This window comes from Sarcophilus harrisii, chromosome 3, assembly GCF_902635505.1.
Source record: "Sarcophilus harrisii chromosome 3, mSarHar1.11, whole genome shotgun sequence".
Classification (NCBI taxonomy): Eukaryota; Metazoa; Chordata; class Mammalia; order Dasyuromorphia; family Dasyuridae; genus Sarcophilus; species Sarcophilus harrisii.
In genome coordinates, this window is record NC_045428.1 from 383,243,081 (window position 1) to 383,265,437 (window position 22,357).

The 22,357-nt window shown below is 33.3% G+C and overlaps 1 protein-coding gene across 1 annotated transcript in view; it reads right to left on the bottom strand.

Moving 5' to 3' along the window:
• Positions 1 to 22,357, bottom strand: part of ITGAV (integrin subunit alpha V) — a 128,079-nt gene that overhangs the window by 67,837 nt on the left and 37,885 nt on the right. The window contains exons 3-4 of the mRNA XM_031960349.1: positions 15,370 to 15,461; positions 5,076 to 5,190 (exon numbers count right to left, since the gene is read on the bottom strand). Coding sequence (XP_031816209.1) covers positions 5,076 to 5,190; positions 15,370 to 15,461 — 207 coding nt within the window. The remainder of the gene's footprint in view (positions 1 to 5,075; positions 5,191 to 15,369; positions 15,462 to 22,357) is intronic.

Here is a 22,357-nt window from a genome sequence, read left to right on the forward strand (position 1 = left end):
ACTAATTTAAATTTTTTTCTGACCCAAAGGAACTAAGAAAAACATGGATTTCTTGAGTTTCCAAAGCATGGTGAATCATTCTAAGGAATTCTGCTCTGACCTCAAGTCAACCATTGTATATCCTTTGTTGCAGTTGCATCAGGAGACTATTTTAGTCTATTTATGAACACATTCTGCCCTGATTATTGAACTGTACAATAATCGGCAGTGTTTCTATGATCTGCACTTAAAAAAAAAACCCAACACTTTCTTTTTCAAATTATTTGGCAGGTGCATATTAAACAAGAGTATATATTTTTCAACATTTTAAAGGATTTTATTTTTATTCTTGAACTTTGCATATATATATTAAGGTTTTCTGAATTGAATTATACTCAAGATTAATGTTCAATTTTTTTCTTTATTATTTCACTAAAGCGGCATCAACATATGTTTGAGTCCCTACACAATGTAATAATCAAGGAAATGAACAACCACTTCAAAGGACACTGATGAGGTAATTTCTAAATAAATCCTAATACATCAGAAAAGGCTTAGAGGAAAGAAAAAAATTGTTTTTAAGAATGGAGCTGGAAAAATAATATTTTAAATGTATTTCAAAACTCAATCACCAAACCTGATCTATATAGAAGGGGATAATCCATACCTGACCCATACCTCTCCTTACCTCTAGTCCTTTCTCTATAATTGCTTACTGACAGAATGGTCTCTGAGGCCATATAGTCTAATACCCCCAACGTATGCACCTTTAGTGTTAACTTAACATTAATCTTTACAGAGGGAAAAATCATTCCAAAGTAGACAAACCATTCTATTCGAGAATAGCTCCACTTGCTTGAAGTTTTTATTTCACCAGCCCCTAAAATTCAACTTGTCTAAAACTGAACTTGTCATCTTTTTCTTTTAAACTTTCTTAGTGTTTTCACTAATATCTCAGTTACATAGAATCACAATCTCAAGATCATATTTCAATTTTTCTTTTCCTCTTGTCACTAGCCATTGATAATTTGCCTTATCCTGTTGATTAAACTTCTAAGACATCTCTTCTATCTAATACTTTCTTTGCACTCATTTTGCCATCAATATAGTCTGGGAAAGTGAGGAGTGAGCTCCTCTTTCTATTCTCTCCTTCTTCAATCATTCATCCATACAGTTGACAAAATAATCTTCCTAAGGCACCAATCTGATCACATCATTCCCCCTTTCAGAAATCCAACTGGTTTTTATGTTAGAGGATAATACATATTTTTTATGCCTGGCATTTCTGAACTTCTATGATCTGCTACCAATCTTTCTAATTAAATTCATATTAATGTCCTCAAAACAATCTACATTTTAGCCACACAGAGGAAAAAGGTTGACCAAAATCACATAGGTGGTCATTAAAAGAACCCACATTAGAATCCAGAGCCCCTTACATTCTTCTTATACTTCATATTAGAATTCTTTTGTTCATTATACCTGAAAATATAGAATTAGTCCCCACTTTTGGCCCAGGGATTGAGTCCTATTGGAATGTATCATTTAAAGTCATACAGGTCAGAGAAAAACAGTTTTGCATTTACTTTCAGTTGTGGCATTTTTAATTTGGAGGTTAGATATACTATCAAAAACTCAAATCTTAATTGGCTTTACTTTTTTCTTTTTTTCAAAAAAAGCTTTCCTTCATTACTATTCTGTCTTAAGAGACTACCTTCATTATATTCAACAATTAAAAAAAAGGAGACAAAGAAATATGAAGATCACCTTCAAAAGTAATTTTCATTCATCCATTCAACAAATGTTCCTTGAGAATCTACAGTGGCCATGTGAAAGTCTAGGCAATTTCCTTCTACTAAATCTCCATTCCTCTCTGGTCCCTTTCAAAATTGAAGCATGATCATTACCAGAAAAGTTTTCTATGATTTGACATTCTCCATTATATTAAAGAACTAATAAGGCCATGGCAATGGATGCTTGTGTATAAACTGAAATATAGTCTATCATCAATCATCATGATGAAAAAAGAAAAAAAAGCATTCATGTATAAACAATCTGTTGTGATAACTCATTTTTGTTGTATCAAGAACTCAGATGTTGTACATATGAGAATGTCCCAGAAAACTGAAGATTACTCTGTTTCAGCACTAGAGCATTTTTCTTTTAACTTTTCGATGGAAATCTTCCTTAAATTTATTAAACTCCCCTAGCTTCTTAGGCAGAGAAAACTGAACATAATTTAACTTTTTTATAACATTCATCAATATTTCAAACATTAAACAATACTATAAGGGACAGAAGACTGGACTTGGAATCAGGAAGATCTGAACAAGATTATGTGATGAGGAATGTGGGAACTGAAAGTGGTTCACAACATAGTATTTTCATCTTTTTTTTTTGTTGTTGTTTGTTTGCTTTGTTTTCTTTCTCATTTGATTTTTCTTGTGCAGCATAATTGTGGAAATATATATAGAAGAATTGCACGTTTAACATATATTGGATTACTTCTATCTGGGGGGGTGGGGATAAGAGAAGGAGAAAAATCTGAAACACAAGGTTTTGTAAAGGTAAGTGATAAAACAATATTTGCATACATTTGGAAAAATAATTCCAATTTTTAATCTGATATTAGGTATGCTTTCATGGGCAAGACATTTAATAACCAGCAATCTCAGTTAACTCACATAAAACTAGAATAATAATAAGTACTGATTTCACAGGTTTGTTATGAGGATCAAATTAAATATTGTAGGTAAAATAGTTTTAGACTTTAAAATACATTACAAATGACAAATAGGATGATGTTGATGATGATGATGCTTTTATGAATAACTGGGGTGTATAGATTTTTTTGCTCCTACGTTAAGTACTTCCAATTACTATATGTTTTAAAGTTCATATATTTCCTTTTTACATTTTTTTTTTGCTTGTGTCTAAATAAGCTGCCCCTCCTCAAAATCATTGATGTGCCTGGTCCTATAGGGTTCTTCTAATTTCCTATTACTAATATGCTATTAACTTAAGACAAGAAATAAAGATTGTAGGAATTCTGTTAACAATTTACAACAGAGGCTGTAAAGTAGTAAAAAGCATGGCCCTAAAACACAGACTGGTTAATTTTCAATCTGAAAGGCCTTTTTATATTAATTCAGATTCACTCTGAATCTCTGAAGTTAGTGGGAAATGAACTTCTGGATAAAGATTTGCTGTACCTTAAACTTATCAATCCCAGAAGATTCGAAACATAAAATGAAAGAACAATGACTAAATCTAACATTTGGTCTGGGAAAGGGACCAGACCTATAATTTCATTAATAATAGAGAATTTCTGGATAAGGAAATCTAGGCCTAGAGAGTGAACTAGTTCACTGAAAAGTGAAGAGATCCACCCAGAATCAGACAGCCAAGTATTTATCAGAGATGGGACCTGAACACAGGTCTTTCTGGCTTTAAGAACAACTTTCTATGTTGCCTCCCCCAAAATCTCTACAAATAAGAACTCTATAGCCTATATTCACTTCAAAAAATAGAACTAGAAAAGAGCCAGAAAGATGAACACAAAACTTAAAATTTGAAAACTGAAGTTTAAAAAAATTGACCTTGAAACACAATTTATCCACCTTAAATCTTAAGAATTCATTTTGTGATATTTTCTCTGATTTCCTAATTGAGATATCTCAGTTAGGAAAGTAACATTTTTACCACATTTAGGAAATGTGATAAATGATGGAAGAAGACACCAGTTTCTTCCTCACTAAAAAAGCTGAGCAGAGTAGCTGCTCTCTATTGGAAAAAGAACTTAGAAACAAAGGCAGATCAACAGATTGGGGGGAACAATAATAATAATGACAGCTAGCATTTATATAGTGTTTCCTATGTAGTAGCAACTTTGCTAAGTTCTCTACAATTGTTATTTCATTTGATCCTCTCAAAAATTCTGGGAAAGGTACTATTATTATTATTCCTATTTTACAGTTAAAATACATAGCTAATAAATATGAGTCCAGATTGGAAGTAAGGTCTTCCTGATGTCAGACTCAGTGCTATTCCCTGCTTCAACATAGGGCCTCTTAGAAGGTTCTTACACGTGAATATAAATTGAATCCATATTTCATGTTAGCATCAGAAAAGTAATGACAAAAATTCCATCCAATAGCTATTATTTTGCTATTAAAATATATGCTGGGCTTTGAATATTCCTTTGGATCACTGTATCAGAAGGGTCCCACAGTGTGAATAATATTGCAATTGAACCTAGAAGCCTTAGTCCTATACATGACTTACATGTGTGACAGTGGGCAAGCCGGTTTCCTTCTCTGTAAAAACAAGTACTACTAATTAAACTACCTTACAAGGCTATTGCCCAGAAAATATTCTTCACAGATGCAGAATTACAAGTCATTTGTAATTTATAGCCTCAAAGAGTTGCTTTGGGGGCACTAAAAATGACTTGACTAAGGTTACATCACAAGGTAGTATCAATGGAAGATGCATGTACTCAAGTCCTAAAACTGGAACTCCCAACTATTATAACATGCTAGCTACCAGAAATGTGGTGGTGGTATATTTAACATAAAAGGCCAAATTGAAATTATGAGACTTTCTGTATAATGATGATTACAGATATGATTCCAAGGTCCCTAATTATATGAACTACTATTCTAGAACAGTTTCTTAAACTGTGGGTAACAACCCCATATGGGGTCGTGTAATTGAATGGGGGTTGTGTGTGAAATTAAGACTTCTTATCAGCAAATTTTTAATTTGTATACCTATTTTATATACCTATATCCCCAAGATCACATAAAATTTCTTGAACACAAAGGATTCACAAGTGGAAAAGTTTTAAGAAATCCTGTTCTAGAGAGTAAGAACTAAGATTTTCTTGAGAAAGCCAGGCAGATTAGTCCACTGAATCCAGAGAATGATAGGATTATATTTATATACAAACATTCTGACCTCACGGGAAAACATATTCAGCCACAATCTTTATACCAAATTGATTGTGAGAAAATATGCAAATTTTCACAAAATAAATTTTACATCCCTTTCTAAAAAGTTGTTGCAAAGTATAAGAGAAGATTTTCTTCACATACTTGATCGACAAGGAGCATACTCAACAGTCTTTGTTCCATCTTGTAGAAAGCATGTTCCAACAGGTTCTCTCTCTTGTTTCAGTTCAGTCCTCCAATGATATAATGGCGCACAGGCCTGAAGCCAAAAAAAAAAAAAAAAAGAAAGAAATAGAACCAGTAAATATTAGTTTTATACACTATTAAATACACTATTTAAAATCAAGCAGGCAAAGCCACAACAAAGTTTAAACAATTTAGAGTCACAATGAACACATGAGAATATGATAAATAAATGTCTGTAGAATATAGAAAGATTGAAAATAAGTACCTTTCTCACGTCCTATTGAAAGGCACATAAATTAGACAAATAAGTACTACTTTAAAGAAATTAACAGAACTCATTTCCAAAAAAATTGTTAATTTTTTTGCTCAAATGTTGAATTGAATTAGAGACTAATTTTTTTCCTGTGAAGTCTCTTTTATTTTTTATTTTCAATAGTATTTTATTTTTCCAAATATATGCAAATATATTTTTACCATTCACCTTTACAAAACCTTGTGTTTCAGATTTTTCTCCCTCTCTTATTGCCACCCCCCCAGAGAGAAGTAATCCAATATATGTTATATGTGCAATTCTTCTATATATATTTCCACAATAACAATGCACAAGAAAAATCAGATCAAAAAGGGAAAAATGAGAAAGAAAACAAAACAAACAAACAACAGAAATGATGAAAATACTATGCTGTGATCCACATTCAGTTCCCACAATTCTCATCACATAATCTCGTTGCTATGTACAATGTTGTCTTGGTTTTACTCCCTTCACTTAGCATCAGTTCATGTAAGTCTCTTCAGGACGATCCTGCTGATCATTGCTTATAGAACAATAATATTCCACAACATTCACAGCCATTCCCCAACTGTTGGGCATCCAGTCAGTTTCTAGTTCCTTGCCACTACAAAAAAGAACTGCTACAAACATTTCTGTACATGTGGACCATTATCCCTTTTTTATAATCTCTTTACATGCCCAGTAAAGACACTGTGAACAATCTCTTTTAAATGTTCTAAGAACAATTTTTTGGCTGAGAAATTGTTTTGCTCTTTTCAGAGATGTTTATTTTGGAATTGCATGTAAGAAACATTTTATTATCATTTTATATAGCAAAAAAAATCTACAGAAAAGAGTAATTTCATTTATTTGAATGGATTTCCCATTTTTGGGGTAAATACAACTGACAAATGTAAAAGGCAGTTTGATATAAAAGATCAACTGATCTTGAACCTCTCTCACGCTATATTAGCTATTTGACCAGACAAGTTACTTAAATTCTAAGTGTCCCCAAACAACTCTTCCAGACTATTTGTATAGGTAAGGCACAAATCCAGAAAGGTGTTCACTACAAGTTGCCTACATAAATGAAAGGGAAATTTTTTTTGTTTTTAGTTACATAATGATCCATGTGGATCATTTACTTATTTCATTTTAGTCTGAAAGATTATAAAAAAAAAACTTATCTTAACTTTCATTAAAACAGAACTATAGTAATGAAAACCATAAATTACCTATTCCCTCAGTTAGTATAGAAGATTAGGGTGAGGGGTTTCATAGTTTAGTGAATAGACAGGCTTGCCTTTGAAGTCAGAAAGAGCAGAATTTAAGTCTGTTACTGACACATGCTGGCTGTGTGACTCTGAGAGAGCCTCTCTACTTTTAATTAACTTAAAGACTAGAAATTACAAATAAACTGTCAGTCTTCATTGATGGAGAGAGTTTCTATGCCAGGATTTCCTTACACCAATAAATCTCATTCAAAAGGAAAAAAAAATTAACATGGGGAAAACAGCTCTGTTAGTCATCAAATTGAATAAGCAATGGGGTTGAAATTTAAGCAAGAAGTGGAACTCAGTAAAGACAGAAGACTGAACTATAGCTTTTACCTAAATAGATGCTTAGTAGAAATGAAGCCTTTGCAAAAAAGAACCTTAAACCATATATATGTAAGGTAATATAACAAATATAATTAAAAGGAAGAAAAAACATATTAAGATCAATAAGGGATGTGGTATGGAAAGACTATAAAAATTAAAGATTCATTCACCTAAGTATATATGTTAAAAATTTACCACTGCTACCAATATTGAATTACTTCTTTTCTCCTGTTGAAAATAGGGTAGAAATATTTTCCTAGGGTGATGACAGTTTTGATGAATTATTAAATAGTTTATTTTGTTTGTTAGGAAAAAAAGAAATTTTCTTTAAAATAGACTTGAGTTTCCTGACAATAACAATTTTTTTAATTGAGGTAGTAGAAATGCAAAGAAGGATCAGTGTTATTTTAAAGACATTAAAGAATTCCTCTCCTTTTCTATTCTTTTATTACAGATGCTTTTTGTTTCTTACAATTCATTAATTTACAATGTATCCCTTTCTTCCTCAATATTCTTGTTTTTCCCCTGTATTTGCTGAAAAGTTTTAAATTTTATCCTTTAAAACTGATTCTTGTCTTTCATTTTAGATATATACATTTTATCATATTTTAAATGACACTCTCATGTTTAAAATTGTTTTGTTTTCATAACTGAGGATTAAAATTGATCAAAGACTTTTTTAAAAAATCCATCTTCATATAATTATGTGACTTGGACTATTATTCCGAATATCATAATGAGAACTGTTGTAATTGTTCATATTTTTATCCCTTAACAAAACTTCAATGTGGCAATAATGAATAACTCTTTGATATGTTGCTATAGTTTTTTTTTCCTTGACCTGTTAAGGACCATGCCTAAGTGAAGGGGCAGGTCAATTCTCCAAGAACCTCTCTACAGCTGTAGATCATAGCATCTGAAGAATTGCAAGGTAGCCTTTACTGATACAGGTGTTGCTTGTGAATGGGGAATGAAATAAATTGGGGACAGAGGAAAGAGAGAGGTCAGACAATGTAACTGCCTCTCAGTCTCCTTGTATCATCATCATCATCATCATCATCATCATCATCATCATCATCATCATCATCATCATCATCATCATCATCTCACATGAAGAGATCCATTCTATAGGTCTGAGTTAGACCTTCAGCAGCCATTGGCAGGTGGCTCCCATATCAAAACATTGACCTTTATTCAAAACTTCTGTTATCAGTATTTGTTTCATTAAAAAAAAAAATTGTTGAATATTTTCTGAGAGCCTCTTGATTAAAACAGGAATTAATTGCTCTTTAAACGTTTAATAGAATTTACTTATAAATCTATGTGGAAAAGTGATTTTTTCCCCTCTTTGGAACTTAGACATTAAAAAATGTCTTTTTTGGTGTTATTTCCTGGGATTGTATTGTTTAAGATCTCTATTCCATGTGACAAGGTCTAGATTTAAGGAATCAAAATGAGATTAGGGTTTCTGGTGGTCAGGGAGTTAACTGATAAGGTCTAGTGGCAGGTTCAGGGTTCAGGGAACCAAAGGGAGAGGTCTGGCTCCCCTGCACCCCCTTGGGATTTGGCACAAGGATAAGGAGTTTTGGGGACTCTCTTCTGGCGACACAAAGATTCTCTGTAAAGGAATTTACAAACCTGAAAGCCTAGATTGATAAAATAGGTTTATTATGGGGATTGGGAAGTTAGGTTAGAAATTCTGACAGAGCCTGACAGAGAGGCATAAAGTCTGGTTAGGAAAATAGGTGAGGATAAAGAGAGGATAATACTGAAAAAGAATATTATTCCAGCAGGCAGATCTATAGAAAATGGAGTTTTGCACTGAAAATGCAGTTCTCAGTGGACAGAAGGTCCTGGCAGCAAAGGGATCTGCCAAGGATCATCTGCAAAGACTTTGGTTGATGCAAGTTTATTATATTGGGTGTCTTTGTGGAGATTGGGACAGCCTGAGCAGATCAGAACCAGTGAGACTGGGAGAGCCCAAATTGGCTCAGATCCAGCGGGGGCTGGGACAAGCCCGGATCTTCTATTAGAATTCAAAGGGATGCTTTTTGACCAGGATTTGTAATTGAATCATAGGTTCTGGCATTCTGAAAAGACAACTTGTCTGGGGAGGATATGTCTCAGTCAGGAGGGGCTGAGAATCTGAAGGGAATGACAGATCAATAGGAAATATAGTTTCTTAAAGGGACCACAACACGCTTCACATGTTTAGTAATTTGGGTATTTTATATTGTCAAAGTAACAATTCTTTTGTTTAAAAAAAAATTCTTTGTTTTGCTACAATAGTTTTGAATAGTAGATTCTCAAAATTCTTTTCATTTTCTGTAAATAAATCTTGTTCTTTTAAAATTTTTTCTTGGTGATTTGGTTTCCCTCTCTTTTGTCAGTTAATAATATGTTTATTAATTGCACTGTCTTTTCAAAGAACCAGTTTTTCTCTCCTTTCATATCAACTAGGCAATTTTAGTATAAGACTTATAGAGTACATTAAAATGTTACAAATATATGATAATAATGCAATATAATTATACCAATATACTAGTATAGTATATTACAAACAACATTTTCAATTTGGAGTTTTGTTTTTTGGGTTTTGTTTGTTTGTTTGTTTCCCTAAAAAAGGCATATTAAATTGGTCCAATGGCAAGCTATTCAAAGAAAGCCAGAGCAAATTATCTGAAAGAAATGCAACATGGTAAAAGGTAAATAAAAATAAACCACAGAATGAGTGATGATATAAGGCTGTCAGAAGACTAGTTTTGAATTACTTTTAAATTTTATAAGGCATGTATCATATCTGTACTGCTCTTTTCTAATGGTAATACAAGTCTATTTAAAGGCAGATTGGCACTATGTTCATACAAAACACATAGGTTAAGAAAGGGGTCAGTGGAGAAGTAATAGAAGGAAGAATAATATCTTGAAAAATAAAAGTGATACATAATACCACTATTCTCTGCTGTGGTCAGAACAAATCTACATTTTTACACAGCATTAATTACTTTTTAGAAAGGAGAAGAACTAACTGGAGTATGTAAAAAGGAGAGTGAGCAGCATGGCAAGGGAACTGAAAACCTCTTATGGTGTTATACCTCTGAAAACCATACTTAAAATTGTATTGTTTGCTTACTCATTTCACTCATGTCCAATTCTTCATTTGGGGTTTTCATAACAAAGATACTAGAATGTTTTGCCATTTTCTTTTCCAACTCATTTTTACAGATGAGAAACTGAGGCAAACAGGGTTAGGTGACTTACCCAGTATCATACAACTAGTAAATGTTTGAGGCCAGATTGGAAATTGAAAAGGTGAGTCTTTTTTACTTCAGTCCCAGTGTCCTATCCACTGCACTATGTAGCTGCCCCTAAAAACAATACAGTGGAAATGTTTAACTGGGAGAAGAGAATGTTTAGGGGCAGCATAATGGCTTGGTGCAAATGTGTAAAAGGTTGCCTATATAGGAGGAATGCTTCACTCTTTGGAAGGTATATTAAGCATCTAATCTGGTAAGTAAATTTAGCTATCTTAAATTTAAGAAAATAACAAATAATAATGAGTAGAAAATGAAAAATAGAAGATACATAAAGAAAACTTTCTAATGATTAGAGTTGTCTAAAAGTGGGAAGAGCTTCCTCAGAAAACAGTGAATTCCCCATATTTGGAGTTCTTCAAGCAAAGGGGAGATAGATGATCATGGCCAAGGACACTTTGGGTTTTGCTATTTCAAGTATGGACCAGATGACCTCGGAGGTTCCTTCCAACTTTGAGATTCCATAAATTTATCAAATTAGCAGGTGAAGAAAGAAGAGGATTGAAAGAATTTTTGTAGTTCTGAACAAAGACTGAAAAAAAATTTAAGATAGCTAAATTTTGATACCAGACTGGATGCTTACTATGCCTTCTTGGAACAGTAAAGATGTGACTAATTTTGTTACAAATAATACTTTTGCAAATAATTGTAATTGTTTTTTATTTCTTTAGAGGCTTAAAGATGTTCAGGATTCTTTTTAACCATGCTACAAAATTTTCATGATTTCTTCCCAATCATATTAACTGTCATAGTTATAAAGAACTGAATGACAATACACACCAGTAGAAAATGGTTATATTTTACTGTTGGAATCCTAGTGTCAACTCAACTTGAAACAAGATGAAAACTCAAGGTTGATGTCAGAATCCTGGTGTTAACTCAATAGAATTGATACAGTGCTTGTTGGTTCACACCTTAGAGCAAATCCTTACAAGGTGATAAGTTGCTAATACTGATGGAAACAATGCTTGTGTTCATACCTTTAGAAAGCTCATAAGTATCTAAGTACTCAATGGAGTTCACACATTTGGGAGAGTTCAGGGTTTAGAAAGAAACACTGAATTCACACCTCCCTTAGGGCCAGAGAGCACTCTGGGAGATAATCCAGAATCCCTCTCCCTCCAGAAGGAGGAGTTAACCTTTGGGAGATCATATATATATATATATATATATGATCTGAAGCTCCAAGCTCCCTGCATATATATGTATATACATATATATGCAGGGAGCTCTTGGAGCTTCAGTTAGTTTTCTTGTGGGAGTTACTTAAGAGAGGTTTCTTGGAAGGGGTTTTTCTTGGGAACTCGAGAGAGTTTTACTTGGAGTCGGAAAGAGCTCTTGGAACCCACAAGCCCTATCTTTGAGGCAAGAGAGATAAATTGCATCTTCCAACTAGGTGCTGGCTGGAGGCTGAAGAAAGCAGAGGCAGAAGCCAAGGACAAAGCTGCAAAATCTCTTGGAACCAAGCAGAGAGATAGGCCTGAGCTAACCGGGCTGGCTGGAGTTGGAAGGACAAACCTTTGGATTTGGAGACATTCGGAGAGAGCTCTTAGAATCAAGAAGAGAGATAGGCCTCAACTAACCGGGCTATTTTGGAAGGAGAAATAAACGTTTGCATTTTTACCAGCTGGCTGTATTTTGGAGTAATTATTGATTGTAATTGAAACTAAGGCTGCCTCCAGAAAACCTTCATATTTTACATTCTTGTGAAAATTTTTTCTTGATTAGATATATTTTGTCTCCTTATTCCAAGCTACCAAACCCCATGTTATTAAACAGATCATTAGAGGGTATGTGTGTATGATGTGTGTGTTAATATATAGATATAAATGTAAAGATATAGATATGGACAGATAAGATATCATAACTTCATTGAGTTGGAAGGGTTGTTAAAATAATCTACTCCAATTCTCTCTCTACACAAATGAGAAGACTGAGACCTATAAAAGGCTATGGGAAGACCTGAGATTTGAATCCAGGCCTCCTGATTCCTTGTCTGAAGTTCCTTCCATTTGCTTTGCTACCTACCTTTTTAATAAAAATCTTTGACAAAAAGAGAGGGGGGGGGGGAAATCACAATTTTCTTTTATTACTCTTTTGATGAAAGGTAGTAGTTAGAGCAATTTAATGTTTGAAAAAAATTTTTTAAAACTCTAATGGCTCACAAAACTTTTCTTCAGTCTATAGCAAACTCTACTTCCAAACTCCACTGATGTCAATAAGAGTACTTATTATCCATGCAAGGCAACCAGTTTCAAAACCTCATTGCGATCTTTAACTTCTCACTCTTACCCACCTAACATCTTCAATCTGTTGCCAAATCTTTACATTTCTATCTCTATAACATCTCTTATATTCATCCCTTCTCTCTACATTTACATGGATATCACTTTAAGTTCAGGCCTCCATTACCTTTCAGCTGAATGACTGCCAAAGCTTCCTATTTTGGTCCAATATACTTATTTCCATACATCCCCCCACACTGCTAAAGAAATTTTCCTAAAGCATATATCTAATTATTTCCCTATTCAATAAACCGTAAATTAAAATATAAACTCCTCTGTTGGGCAGTTAAATTATCTTCATAACTTGGCCCTTTTTTATCTTTCCAGTTCTTCTTACACATTACTAGACTTCATGCATACTATGATATAGTCGTACTGGAATACTTGCTGTACTATACCTATACTTCTGCAAATCCCTTTCAACAGTGGCTGTCTCTCATACATAAAATGTACTTTTTCACCTTTAACATTTGGAATTTCTAGCTTCCTTCAAGACTCAGTCCAAGTACCACCTTTTAATGAAGACTTTTTGACCCATTGCCCTCCCTTCCCCATTCTAGTGTACTTCCAAATAAGATCAAGGGACTTGCTCAGGTTCACATAGCTAATGTCATAGACCAGAGTCTCTGATCCCAGGCCCACAACTGTAAATATGGCATCACCTAGATGTCTTACATATTATGTAGATAATATGTAGATATTGTCTTTTTGTTATAATATAAGCTGCTTTGAAGACAGGAATTATTTCAATTTTATCTTTGTATTCCCAGGAGTTACCACAGTGCTTGGCACATAATAAAGATTTAATAAATGCTTGTTGATTGACTGAAATTGTACTTCCAAATAGCTGAGGTCATATGTACAGATATGACAGATTAGTAGAATCATTTTTTATTAAAGCTTTTTATTTTCAAAACATATGCATAGATAATTTTCAACATTCACCCTTGCAAAACCTTGTATTCCAAATTTTTTCCCTCCCTTCCTTCTGTCCCCTCTCCTAGATGATAAGTAATGCAATATATTAAACATGTGCAATTCTTCTATGTATATTTTCAAAATTATCATGTTGCACAATAAAAATCAAAATAAAAAAGATAAAAATTAGAAGGAAAACAAAATGAAAGCAAACAATAAAAAAGTGAAAATACTATATTGTGATCCAGTTCAATTCCAATTCAATTCTCTTTCTGAATTCAAATGGCTCTCTTCATCACAAGTCTATTGGAATTGGCCTGAATCATCTCATTAGTGAAAAGAGCCACATCTCAGCCCTCTTTGTAGTGGCCAGCAACTGGAAACTGAGTGAAATGAGCAGGACCAGAAGATCATTATACACTTCAACACTACTATATGATGATCAATTCTGATGGACGTGGCCCTCTTCAACAATGAAATGAACCAAATCAGTTCCAAAGCAGTAATGAATTGAACCAGCTACACCCAGTGAAAGATCTCTGGGAGAGGACTATGAACCACTACATAGAATCCCCAATCCCTCTATTTTTATCCGCCTGCATTTTCGATTTCCTACACAGGCTAATTGTACACTATTTCAAAGTCTGATTCTTTTTGTACAGAAAAATAACTGTGGATATGTATACATATATTGTAATTAACTTATACTTTAACATATTTAACATGTATTGGTCAACCTACCATTTGGGGGAGGGGATGAGAGAAAGTAGGGGAAAAATTTGAACAAAAGGTTTTGCAACTGTCAATGCTGAAAAATTACCCATGCATATATCTTGTAAATAAAAAGCTATAACAAATATATATATATATATATAATTTAAAAAAAAAAGAAAAGAGCCACATCTGTCAGAACTGATCATCGTATTAATCTTACTGTTCCTATATACAATGTTTTCCTGGTCCTATTCCCTTCACTTAGCATCAGTTCACGAAAGTCTCTTCAGGCCTCTCTGAAGTTATCCTGCTGATCATTTCTTATAGAACAAAAAAATTCAATAACATTTATACATCATAATTTATTCAGGCATTCTCCAACTGATGAGTATCCATTCAGTTTCCAGCTCCTTGCCAAGTAGTATCATTTTAAATGAACTAAGTTCAGATATGCATCTTGTATGAACTGGCTCTATTTTCTTCATTAGATTATAATTTTCCATAGCAAAAAATGAGCCCTATTTAATATACAGCCCTTTATAAAATGAGTCTTTAATGAAAATTGTTCCTTAATCAAAAATTTGTTCATATATCACATACTTTCATTCCACCATGAATCACATTATTAAGCTTAAAACTACATTTTTACATATCTTATAGCTAAATATGAAGTTTATACAAACATAAAAAATTCCAAGGGGAAATTAGCAATGATATTAATATTAATAGATAACAACAATTACCATTTAGATAACACTTTTTGCCAAGAAATTCAAAATTATTATTTTATCCTCATAACAACACTAGGAAGTGGATACTATTACTATCCCATTTTACAAAGAAGAAAACCAAGATTGAGAGGGACTAAATAACTTTGCAGTTTCATAAATAAATATCTGAAAGATCTAAACTTTGATCTTTCTGAATCCATGTCTAGCACTTTTTCCTTTTGTGCCACTTACCTGTCACCTGATGATCAGAAAAGCAAAATAAATAAATGAAACTTTAAGTTCCTTTTAAGTCATTATCTGATAGCATTTACATATTGGGGGCATAAAAAAACTTATTTTTAGAGTTTGCACATGAGATTTTCTTAACTAACTGAACTACTTAATTAACTTAAACTATTAAATCATCTAAAGAACTTACCAAAATTTTATCCTGTTTAGATCTCACGGACGCTCCAAACCATTGGTGAGACTTAAATTCCAATGGATCATTTGTGGCATAATCTCTATTGCCTAAAGAAGAAAAATGGGAGGAAAGAAACTCTTAACATTATTTTTAAATAATGTAGCAATATTTTTATGATTATGGTTGATCAAATATTTTGACAGAGAAATAAACACATTCATTAACAATTTTTTAAAAACTGGATTCAGATTATTAAAATATAATATCTTAACACAATTAATAGTAAACATCATTTAGATTATCTTTGAATGGAAGGTGAGAAAATTGTGAGAATCAAGTAAACCAAACTGACTCCATCTTATGACTCAATTCTGGATCTAATTCAGTTGTCTTTCTATTAAATTATAGGTCTAATCTAATTTCTGTTTTATGAGTAAAATTTTATTCAATTATGGAAATTATGAGAAAATCTTATTACACTGTTTGAACCTAACCTGGCTGGGAAAGCTGGACCATTTCTACTTGTTGCTTAGAGACCTCTAAGTTAGGGCCTAGATTTTGCTGACCAGAAATCCATTCAAATACAAAGAATAATGCAAGGAATTTTCTCAAAATTAAACATCCCATATGTTATATGTGAAAACTAGCTCCATACTGGTCCATCAGTTATTATTTTCACATTCTATTGGTAAATACAGACCTTTATGGGAAATGGAACACTTCATTTTCTAATTTCAAGGAATTGAATCTATTTGCTCTCTCCAACTCAGAAAGTCCCTAATCTTTCTTCTAATTGGAAATCACATTGACTAATTAATTATATATCCTGTTTTATAACCTCATTATTGGGGTTTTTTTTAATGAATAAAAATCTGTCTCCTCCAGTATTCAGGATTCGGTGCCATGCTAAAGAAGCCTAGTCCCAGATTTATTATGCAATTGGCATGCACTACTTAATAATTCTATATGCTCAGAAATGCAAATCTTTGTTTCCTTAGTTACTTCAGATTTCACTCACCACCAAAGGTACTTAAGAATTCTCCAATGCTTATTTCCCCATTATAAACATCAATTTTCCCTATGTTATATTTGTGCAGAAGTGGTAGTTAATAGAGAACCCAGAAGAATGCCTACAATAAGCCTATAAGTTTTATTCAAGAATGATTTCCATGACAAATGACAAAAAAATAAAATTAATATTAACCTTTTAACATTGCTACAAGGAGAAAAGGCTAACATCCACACTATTAGTTATATTTTTTAAGAAACATGACTTCACAAATATATCCAACTTAAATTTTTGACATGTCCAAATCAGTATAAGATTGAGCTATGCAAACAGAAAAATTCTATTATGTACAATTCTTTTTTAAATGACAAACCATAAAATTAGATGATAAAAATAGGGAAACATACACACACAAAATAGGCTTTGTATACCGAAAGCATTTGATTTAGTAAAACAGAATTGTGCTTTTCAGACTCTTTTACAACAAAGTGTTTCCCATACATACATTAAAGCCATTCAAGATTCCTTAGAAGTTATACAAAAGAAATAACCCTGTTCAGTGACCCTGTGATAATGTACATCAGGCAAAGGGAAAATATGGAGATGTAAGCTTCCCAATAGAGGAAAAACTGGAATGGAAGAGAATTGGCAGAATCCAGGTAGAATTTCTGAGGATGGTGATGATGTCCCTAGAAAACTTTTTTTTTTTCCCCAGATACCATTGTGTGATTGTATCAAGCCTCAGAACACCGCAGAATCTCCAGGAAGAGATCCATGATTTCTCTAAGATAGTTAGCCTGATCAACTATATAGGAAAGACCAAATGGATTAAGAATGTTTATTGACCAGATTTCGGGATGCATTAGGATGGTCACTTTATAGAACTTGTCCATCAGTATGTAAATCTGGGATAAATGATACAAACAATTGATGGATTGGGTCCAGAGTTAGATGGGAAGAGAGTACATTTTGGGAAAAATTTAAAGTTCCTTCACTCAGTTACCAAGGAAAGAAAAGATTAATTTTGTTAATATCAGCATTATATTGAAGAATAAAACTGCTATGAAAAAGAATATACATGGTGCAGTAGAGAAATACATGGTGACTGTGAGGAGTCTGCAAAATAAAACCAATGAGGAACCATGAACAACAGAAATAAAAGATATAATCAAATAATCACATAAATGTGAAAAGAAAATAGACTGGTTATATAGCAAAAGAAAGGGATGACAGGTGGGCAGCCAAAAACCTTGGTTGGCACACTGAGATGTCGGAAGAAAATAATGGAGGTCCCTAACATATTGGGTGGGTTCTGCTAGCGAATCTCTGAGAAGGAATAGATAAGTCACATAGAATGTGCAGGTTTAGACTGAATTGAAATCCACATCATTGGAGGGAACTTTTGAATTGATGAGATTACAGATCAATTTCAGTATGACCATATACTTACAGATATATTTTTACATATACATAATTATTCTGACTTGTTGGTCAAAACTAACCATAAACTATGAATGCCCTAGCAAACCTACAAAGGTCCTCAAAAGTTAGAATCAAATCTCATTGCTACAAAAATCTCTGTATAACAAAAGATTTTAACTCATAGATGATGGCTAACATATAGATACATTCTAGTAAAAGTTAATTTAACTATCCATTGCTTAAAATAGTTATGATAAATAATTATAATATGATAATCTTCAAGGTGACACTGCAAGCCTAATTTAAAAAATAGTAGTTATGCAAATTGCAAAATTAACATAAAACATAAAACTATCATCTTTTCTGAAGTCTTTTTCCCTGCCACTATGTGTGGGTTGCGCTCTCTCTCTCTCTCTCTCTCTCTCTCCCTCCTCCCTCCTCCTCTTCATTACCCTCCCCTCCATGAACAATATGATATAAAAAAGAACATGATATAATGAAAAGAGCAGTTGAATTAGGAGTTAGAAAATTTTAATTTTAGTCTTGCCTCTTCTATTAGCCACCCTTGTAATTTTATATAAGTACATCAACAATTCTGGACCTTAGCTATTTGTAAAATGAGGAGGTCATGCCAACTATAATGCTAATTATTCTGTGATCCATATGTTCCTTGGCCATAACTCAAATTAAATGCCAAGGTCAAAATAAGGAGGAGAGAATAAGCCATGCTATGTTCTTTTTGTACATATTTTTCTCCCCTACAGATTAGATTCCAAAATTGTAGGATTCAGCTGAATAACCTTGAAACCAAAAAGTTAAACTCTGGTGCCACTCCAAGAGATGTCACAATGACATGAATTGTTGATTCCTCAACTCTCTGATTTTACAGTAAAAAAGTTGTAATTGTTGTTTGTCCTTTATTCTTGAAGAGGACCAGTGACATCAAGAAGATGATACCTTGACTTACAAATAATTGGATTTAAGTGAAGGAGGGCTGTGCAAAGTCATCATCTTACTCTCTCTTCCACAGCCATCCACATCCAGTGGCAAGATATAAATCAGAACAATTGGAGATGACCCAAGATGTAGAGGAAGATCTTACCCTTTTTAAGATAAAGTCTTTCCCAGGTCTCAGTTTCTCTGAGGCAATGCTCATGCAGTGGTTAAGGCTAAGTTAAAAATGAGGCAAAATGGCCTCTTTTAGCTTCTTAAAAAAAAATCAATCTGAGATGTGACTCTTTCCAACAATGAAATGATTGAGGCCAGTTCCAATGATCTTGTGATGAAGAGAGCCACCTACACCCAGAGAAGAGTTCAAATACAGCCTCAAACACTTTTTAGTTGTATGACCTAGGTAACTCACTAAACCTGTTTGCCTCAGTTTCCTAAACTGTAAATGGGAATAATAGGAATAGGTACCTCCTAAAGTTGCCATGAAGATAAAAAAGATAACTTTTGTGAAGGTCTTGGCACAGTGTCTGGCACTTGGTAGATATTATATAAATGTATTGTTATTACACAACAAATTTAATGCAGAAACAGATAAGAAAATTCAGTTATCTTCTATTAAACCAGATATTTGTCTTTTAGTCAAAGAGCATTTGTCAGGCACTTATTATGTGTCAAGCACTGTGCTAAGCATTAGGAATAAAAATCAAGTTCAAAAAAATAAGAATCTTACATTCCAATAGGGAAGAAAATACAAAAAGGCAAACTGAAATGTGAGGGTAAGGAGAGAGGGAGAAGGGAGGGAAGATAGGTACCCAGCATGAGGGAATGAGAGTAGAAATATTAAGTACAGTCAGGAGAATAATGAGACAATGCTGGTCTTCCTTCCTTATATGGAGGTTCTGGAAGGAATTATCCAATCAGAAGGAAAGACCCCAAAGGACAGAGGACATTTCCAATAAATTCCAAGGCTACAGTGAAGATGCTAATAATAAAGAGTTTAGACACATAACAAGTTTGATTTGCAACCTGGAAAGCAATGACCAAATGACTAGCCTGTATTCCTTCCTTAAATAGAAATTTTGAGAAAAGCTATCCAATCAGATGGAGATACTACAGGAACAAAAATATTAAAGAGATTTGCTAATATTTAAAACAATGTCACTCTTCTCAATAAATTGTTTTTTATTTGAAAAATCATTATTTTTTATTTAAATGATACTATAGTGAGTTGATCATTATTTTAAATGAAAAAATATTTTATAGTTTATCAGTTTTAATTTCTAATATACGACATGAACCACAATATTCTTTGGAGTCTTCAATCATTTTTACTCTTTTGGTCCTGAAATAAAAATTTTAGAACCTCTTCTCTAATGAGTCTATAATTGATCTTAGACCTACTGATCATCAGACCTACTGATGATTTTAAGTAGTATAATATTCTATAAAGAAGTGCATGAGTAGATATATTTCTTCTCAGTTTAAGAAAAACAAAAAATAATTGTCATTAGTCCATTTCCTACATACAGTCTACTTAGATGTTATTTTTTGAAGAGTGACAAATGTAGCAATCTAATTTAAATTGAAATCACATGCAGTTTATGATATAGTCACATTTGTAACAACAGTAAAATTTTTCTCACAATCAGCTGATGTAATCATCAGGGTATGCAAAATGCCCATGTAGAGAGACAAAAAGCAAAATATATTCCTGGTATGGAATCCGCTTTCTGGGACTTTCTCTCACTAGGTTTTCTTATGCCAAGTTTGGCCAAAATATGCCACTGATATGGAATCCTTCTGGGATTTTTTTTTTGGCCTAGATGTTATGCCATGCTTGGCCTCATGGGACAGACACAAATTGGCATAATTCTAGAGGAAATTCTCAAAACACAGAGAGCTGATCTAAGTCCCTCATATCTTTTTTTAAAAGTTTTAATGTTAGTTTTAAGTAAAAATTATAAGTTACTCGGTTTTAAGTAACTCAGTTTCACTTATAAGTAATCATGCACACTGATTTATTTTCCTATTGAAAATGTTTTATCACTGTAACATATGCTTTGAAAATAAGGTAGTTGCTAGGTACATAATTGGTGCTTAATTAAATGTTGGACAAGCAAAGAAGCACAAATATTTTATTGTGCTACTTCTCCTCAAAGTTGGCAAAGTGTCCTCTTGATTCTTGGCCATAACATCTACTCAGTGAGACCCTCCTGAATGACCATGCTATGGCTGAGAGTTGTCTTTTGAACTTAAGCTACTTCCATTACAGAGTATAACCACTTGGATTAAGATGGTGGCAGTGGGAATGAAAAAGAGGGAATAATATATATTCTTATAAAGAAAGGCAAGACTTAAAGAAAGGCAACTGGATATGGAAGGTGAGAATGATGCACAAATCAAGAATGGTTGAGCAAATGAGTTAAAGAATATTTGGCTTTATTTGGCTTTTGATATGCTGCTTAGTACTCCTAGCAAGCCAGGTCTATGATATAGTATAATGAATGGCAGATCTGGAATCAGAAAACAAGTTCAAATCTTGGTTCCATCCTAGACAGTTCTGTTGACCTTTTCTGCTAAGCCTACCTGAACCACAGTTTCCTCATCTGCAAAGTGAGAAGACTGGACCAGATAACCTTCAAATTTCCTTTCAGCTATAAAGCCATGATCCTATCCTCTAAGAGCTATCAGACATTAGCTATCTAGGAAAGACCGAAGCTCTAGAAAGAAGACTAGATAGGAGTCATTTGCAGGTTTGGAAGTCTACAAACTATAACCTCTCTAAATTATAGTAGAAATTATAGAAATAAATTACTTATTTTCAATGAAAGAAGTATAGAAATAGGATAAAAAGATCCAAAGACAATACTTATTCCACTAAAGCATGTGCATATTGATATGTTGGATTCTTTGCTATACTCAACTAAATTTCATCACAAAATTCAACTCTGAACTAAAAGGCATATCTTAGCCTTCTAGGTAAAGACTGGAAAACTGCTGAACTAAATTCAAGAAAGATTTGAGATTGAGGGAACACCAAAGCCTATACATGATGGTCCATCCAAATCCAAAATCTACTAACTACAGTAATCTTGGAAGAATTTAACTTTGAGCAAAACTTTAGTAAATAAGAATTGCAATGAAGTGGGAAAAGTCAGTCTAAGTTATTAACTGCACATTATAAAGCTAGAAGAGATCTTTAAAAGGCAAAACACCTACTTCCTAGGAAGCGGATCCAAGATGTCAGAGTAAAGGCAGAGATTCTCTGAGCTCTTTCTCTAAACCCCTCCAAACACATTTAAATAACATCTCTAAAAAAATTTTAGAGTGTCAAAATCCCCAAAAGACAGTAATACAATTTTTCAGCCAAAGACAACTTAGAAGGTCATCAGGAAAGATCTGTTGCACCAGGGTGAGAGTGCATTTTAGAACAAGATGTTCCAGCACAGTTCCAGCACAAGGCCAGGAACAGACCTTGGGAACCTCTGAATCAGTGATAGCAGTGGCAATTTCCAGATTGCTCTGTCCACAGACACCAAAAACAACTTAGAACGTCAGCAGGAAAGATTTGTCACACTAGGGGGAGAAGGCTATGGCAGAACAGCCCCAGCACACCAGGAG